The 6,954-nt window shown below is 28.0% G+C and overlaps 1 protein-coding gene across 5 annotated transcripts in view; it reads left to right on the top strand.

Moving 5' to 3' along the window:
- The window catches only part of LOC107632222 (TMV resistance protein N-like), a 100,832-nt gene continuing 98,133 nt past the window's right edge, over nucleotides 4,256-6,954 (top strand). For 2 of the 5 annotated variants that reach the window (XM_021118077.1, XM_021118076.1), the window contains exon 1: nucleotides 4,256-4,931. In XM_021118077.1, the coding sequence (XP_020973736.1) occupies nucleotides 4,447-4,931 (485 nt within the window). In that variant the 5' untranslated portion in view covers nucleotides 4,256-4,446. The remainder of the gene's footprint in view (nucleotides 4,932-6,954) is intronic. The other 3 variants (XM_021118079.1, XM_016335924.2, XM_021118075.1) reach the window with 2 other exon arrangements.

The following is a 6,954-nucleotide window of genomic DNA, read 5'->3' as shown; positions in this document are numbered from 1 at the left end:
TTATTTGGCTTCTAATACGAGGACCTCTATATTTTCAAGAATGTGATGAAATTTCTTTATCTATATCACCATGTTATAACAAAATACACCAACCTCTAAATGGAGATCGAAATCAATAACCAGGCCAAATGAAAAAAAAAAGCCAAATACATGAATGTCTAACTACTATGATACATAGATAAATGTGAAAGTACAATTACACAAGAATTTTTTTAAGCCATAATTTAAAATTCACCTATCTATTCTATCAATTAAACAACGCATTCGAACGTCTGTAGGCTGCTACGTAGACTTTTGAACACCTAAAAAATTCTCATTTTCTTTAGTGTAAGTCATGCAAATCTCCCAATTTATAGACTTCACCATGCTCTCAAGCTCATTAATTACCTCAGCAGTGTCTCGAATAATAAACATACTTTTGGGTCTCATAATTTGATCAATCTCAACTACAACAACTTGAAAATTGCACCTAAGAGACTAATAAATATATTAAAAAAATGACACAGATAATTATTGTTTGTTGATATGATCTGACAAACTATTGATTTTGATGAATAAGAAATAAAATAATTATACACATTTTCTTGAGTCTTGAAAACAGATGATCTGCATAGAGAAAGTCGTAGGATCTAGGATAAGTGCTAAACGATTTACACCAATCATGATACATGCCAAAAAGACCGCGTTTATATATAATATAGGAAGTGTATCTAGAGTATCTACTAAAACCACATTCATGACCTAAATATTCAAATCTTTTATAGTTGCAGCAAACCTGAAGACAAAAAAAAAATTATAAAAAAAGGTAGTGACAACGATAGATTTATATAATTCGGATTAACATTTCAAAAGTGATTTTTCTTACCCTCTGTAGATTTATCTTATATCCATAACATTTTGAATATTTGACCATTGAATTTCTATTCCAACATATTTTCAGTGCTCGTAGTCCATGTTAAAATTGTCAGGGATAGGCTTTTCAAAAATTTCAATTTGAGAACTTGTCAACCACATGGTCCATAAATACTGCATGGTTAATATATTATATATAGCTTTGAGTGGGAGTTGGAGGTCCAGTGGCTTGTATCCACGATAAGTCGATAGTTGCCTTCTTGCCACGACGTTTCATAGGGAAAAAAAAATTGTTGTAAAAACTATTAAACAAAAGAGTAATTGATAAAAAAATGAGATCATTTTCTAATATTTATGACCTTTTATAATGATAAAATAAAAGTTGAAGGAATAAAATTTTGTATTTTTATATTAAAAGTAAGAAGAATGATAGTTAGAGATGTCATATTGTGCTAGGCTATTGTGGTATTTATAAAAAAGTTTTTGAACATTAATGTTTCTATTTTCGCAGGCATCAAGTCATAAAATATGGATTTGGATCTTCTAAAGTTTGAATTTCACTTTAGAGAGTAAAGTGTGATTTTCTACCATTAAATAGTTTCTCTTTCATATTTATTATTGGTCCCACCTATGAAATCAATGGTGAGAGATCACACTTTATTCTTTAAAGTGAAATTCAAACTTTAGAGGATCCAAATCCATAAAATATATATTCCATTTTTGCTATCACATGGTCTACGAAAGTAGGAGAAAATTTCTTCTCAATTTCGTTGGCTACATAGTCGAAAATGCTCTTCCATTTTTACTGTCAAGGAAAGCGAAAATGCTTCCCTGTCTTGGTAACAACAACAGTAAAATTGTGAAATCTTTTTTGCATAGTTTTTACTGTTAACACCTGCAGAATCTTTGTACTTTAGGTTTTTCCTTTTTATACTAGTGAAAATAAAACTAAATATTTAAATTATTAACTATTTAACTTTAGAATCTCCATCTCAACATCACCTTACCTCTCCTTCGCCCCACCATTGTCACATCCATCATCTGTGAACATATTTCATTAATTTTGTAGACATGAAATACACATGTATCATTTTTAATTTATATAGATCTAAAAATATAATTATATATTGACAAAGTGTACCAAGTGTAGCATTTATTGTCACTAACTGTAATTTTTGTCATGGAATCTTTCAAAATATTTTTACATACAAACCATGATCAAGCTAAAAGTTGTCAAACAAATCAATAATTAATTCAATAATAATTCATATAATAACTTTATCCAAATTTAATACTAATTTTACATTCAAAATGTATACACAAAATAATATTTACATTGTAATTTAATTTTTCAAATAACAAACTTAATTAATTTCAACACAAAATATTATATCTCAGATGAGATTTTCTTTGTAAAATATTTAACATAAATGTCATGTTTTATTAATACTCATAACTATAACTATGACAAAAATTAAAGATATAAGTAATTATCAAACTAAAAAATTATTTTGATGTCTTAATAATTGTTAATATTTAAATTAAAAGTAATTTTTCTCTTCTTTAAATTTAGGCTATTTTAACAAAGTTTTGGAATAAGAACCTACCTAAGCGAACACAATTGATAGAGTATAATAGAATTAAAGTAGGAAAGTAGTAGTGAAAATAATCAAAGAAAAGTGTATGAAAATTTATTTTTTTAAAGAAAGAATAGCACGAAGAGGAGGAGGAGGAGACATCCCTCGGTGAGAAAAAATTGAGTGATATAAAATGTGTGTGCGCGCGCGCTGTTGGAGTGAAAAACATGGATAAAAGAGTTATGGACTTGGCCCACATACTCTCCTTTTTCTTTTGTTCTGAGGCCCTATAATAAATTTGAGAGTAAAGTATCGTTTTTGTCCCCAATGTTTGGGGTAAGTCCTATTTATGTCCCTAACGTTTAAATCGTCCTATTTGTATCCTTAACGTTTATAAAAGTGATTTAATGTTATCCTACTATCAATTATACTAACAAATCAAATTATATTTTTCAATTATTATCACTTGGATGTATTCATTCTCAATTAGGTCTCACTTGGATGTGTTCGATTTAATATTATACCCACTATTTGTGTTTAGATTTAATTATGTCCCTAGAAAAATGAATTATGTAAATGTTGTAGGAATTAGTTTCAACATTTGATGAGCTATTTTTTAAAGTAGATCATCGATTTTATCCCAGACATTTGTATTCTAACTTCAAGAAGAGATTTTTAAAACTCAAACTAAAGTGCTCATGATGTGTAATTGACGACGGGATAACATTGAATCACTTTTACAAACGTTAGAGATACAAATAGGATAATTTAAACGTTAGGGACACAAATAAGATTTACCCCAAACATTAGGAACAAAAATGATACTTTACTCTAAATTTGATAAGTAAAAGCATAAACGTCTTTCGCATTTCACTAATGAAAGTGAATTCTTGTTATCATCATTTCCATCCATAATGTTTGTAAGATTATATAATTATAAAAGTTCTGCTACTGTTGAAAGTCAAGTCAACTAGTCAAGTGCTCTCATTGATTCATCAACCTTTTTCCCGTCACATGAAATTCTTACTTTTTACCCATGGATAAGATTTTCCTGACAATGTTCAAGATTTCCTGACAATATTAAGGATAAGAGACGTATATGTAATTTATTTTACGAGTATTGCTAGGGAGTCAATGGTCTAAGTATATAATATATACAATGGACTAAATCTTTGGTCCATAAATAAAATGAACATCACCCATACTATCAAGAATAACCATCCGATAGTAGGGATAATAAACATCTTATATCATAAAACCACTCATCCCAAAAACTTAAGCTGATTTTGAATTCACCAATGATTGAACTCTTAATCTTTCGGATCTAAAATTCTAATACCATGTCATGAACCCATTCATCCCAAAAACATAACCTGACAGAATAATGTAACACTAATGGTCATATCTCTAATACTAGCTAAACCTCCATTGTACATATTGTACACTTAAGCCATTGACTCCCTATACTTTATCTTATTTTATATATATATATATTCTTATTTTTAAAAATATATTCTAGTAGATTAACCGTAAATTTTAAGGCTAATTTTTTTTAATGAAGTTGATATGTGAGTTATGTTGAGTTATGAAGTATTAGGGAGATATACACGGTTGTGACGGCGTTCAATTTTTTATTTTAGTGGGAAAAAATCGAATCGTCCGATTTCATTGAAGAGAGAGAGGGACACAAATCGGACCTAGGATTTTCTGAAATCGGACCCAAAATTTTCATTGCAGAATTTTATGGATACTGAAATTGGACCTAGGGTTTTCCGTCTCGGACCCAGGATTTTTTACCAATACACAAATCGGCCGATTTGATTTGTCTTACGCAGTCCTCATACCATGATAAAACACCGTATACCTTCATAACTCTGCTATACACCAACCTTCTCTCCATATTAAAATTACTAGAAAATCGATATTTTGAATATATTTACAAATTTCCCTATAAAAGCCAGGTTGCCATTGTGATTTGTGAATCATTCTATCATTACATTGTTCTGCATTTACAGGGATGGCAAATCGAGCTTCAACTTCTGAGACCATGGCTACTAATTACGATGTCTTTCTGAGTTTTAGGGGTGAAGACACACGTCATGGATTCACAGGTCATCTCTACGATGCTCTCTGCCGCAACGGAATCAACACCTTCATCGATGATGAGAATCTCAGAACAGGAGAAACAATTCGACCTCAACTCCTTCAATCCATTGAAGCCTCAAAGATCTCCATTATTGTTTTCTCAACAAACTATGCATCTTCAACATGGTGCCTTGATGAACTCGTCCAGATCCTGCGGTGTCACAGGGAAAGGAACCAGCTTGTGTTTCCAGTCTTCTACAAAATAGAGCCTTCACATGTACGGTATCAGAAGGAAACTTACAAGAAAGCCATGGATGCTCATGAAATCAAGTTTGGTTGTCACTCTCAGAAGGTGAAAGAATGGAAGGAAGCTTTGAACAAAACATCCAACAGGAAAGGATTTCATTTGAAACAAGGGTAAGTAATAAATACCTTCTCCCCGATTGTTTTAGTGTCTAAACTCTAAATCACATTTTTAATTCTCTTATAATTGTGAGGATGTGTGGTAATGGTATGCTTGACTATTAATATAACTATATACCATGCTTAACTATCAAAGGATTGGAGGGATTAGTATGACGATATTACAATACTCGTCGACAGTTTAAAAAAATAAATTCCCGTCTTCTAAGGATGTGAGTGATAAACTAACAATCTATTTTTTTCAGTGTAACGGTGAATTTATGTATTTTTTTTTAAAATATGGATTTAATTTTTTTTAATTTTAAATAACAAATCAGACTTTCAGATCTGAAAAATAATAAAATTTGTAGAAAAATTTAATTGTCAAATTTCATAGCGCACAAATCAGATTGGAGGGTCTGGTTTGTGTCGAAATAATTTTTTCAGGTCGGATTTGCACATGTAAACAATTTTTTAATACTAAAATACAAATATGACAATCTGAATATTAGATTGGTATGTTTAAAAAAATTTAAAACAAAAAAAAAAAAACAAATTTAATCCTCAGATTTACATGTTTAAAAGAAATTTGAAAGTCACAAATCTAAAGGTCCCTCAGAGCTCAGATCTGTGGTTTTCACATAATAAAAAAGGGAAATTTTCTGGTGGCCAAGATTACAATGACTAAGAATGGCCAAGATTTGACTATCCTATAAACAGATGACATATGGGAAGGAGCATGCAGGTTTTGGTGGGATTGATTATTATAAATGCTAGTAATTATTGTAGGACAAAAAAAATGTCATGACCAAAATTATATGTACATTATATGGGCTTTTGTGTAAAAAAAAGGCTATTAATCATTTTTTAGTGAATAATACCCAAAACTAAAAATCCATTATAATAATGGGTCAACAAAACCTCCTGAATTATTAATAAATAACGGTAATATGAGGAAAAAAGAAAATAAAAATAAATCATGGGACATTTATATAAATTCTTGATATTAATGTATTTGTAGCATGGATTATATAAGAGAATAAATTTATAAAGTGTTTAAATTTTATAACAAAATATTATTTTAATAAAAATTATTATTATTATTATTATTATTATTATTAAAAGAGAAATTATTGGGATTAACAACTTTTAGTATTTTTGGTTATTTTTTAACAACATAAATATTAAATTATATTTAACAGATAAATTTTATTAATTTATAATAATAATCTATTGTAAAACAATTAACATTATTTAAGGATAAAAATATAAATATTGAGAGGACAAAATTATGATGCTTCCATTTTTAATACAATCTAGTATTATTGATTTTCAACTAGTTCATTTAAATAAATTATCCTAGATATGACATTATGAATTTAAGATTTACAGATACTAACTTTAGTGAATTCAAAAAGTGAAAAGATAAATATTATTAATAGAATCTATTATAAAGATTTTTAATAAAAGTAATGCTACATGATCAATAAGTATTATTATTTTTGGCCCGTACTTAATCAGTAATAATTTGTACTCATATATTACATAGATTTTACACACAATAAACATCTAATTTATATCTATATTTATTATTTTCACTCAAATTTTTCAAAATTTATACACATGAATTAATAAAATTTATCTGTTAAATATAATTTAATATTTATGTTGCTCAAAAAATGACCAAAAATACTAAAAATTGTTAATCCCAATAATTTCTCTTTTAATAATAATAATAATAATAATAATAATAATAATAATAGTTATTTTTATTAAAATAATATTTCATTATAAAATTTAAATACTTTATAAATTTATTCTCTCATATAATCCATACTACAAATATATTAATAGCAAGAATTTATATAAATGTCCCATGATTTTGTTCTTTTTCTTTTTCCCTTATATTACCGTTATTTATTAATAATTCAGGAGGTTTTGTTTACCATCATTATAATGGATTTTTAGTTTTGGGTATTATTCATTCAAAAATGATTAATAAGGCTTTTTTTTTTTTTTTTTTCACAAAAAATACATA

This window comes from Arachis ipaensis, chromosome B03 (genome assembly GCF_000816755.2).
Source record: "Arachis ipaensis cultivar K30076 chromosome B03, Araip1.1, whole genome shotgun sequence".
In the NCBI taxonomy this organism is placed as follows: domain Eukaryota; kingdom Viridiplantae; phylum Streptophyta; class Magnoliopsida; order Fabales; family Fabaceae; genus Arachis; species Arachis ipaensis.
Note: the sequence above shows the minus strand (reverse complement) of the source record. Positions and strands in the feature narration are given on the sequence as shown.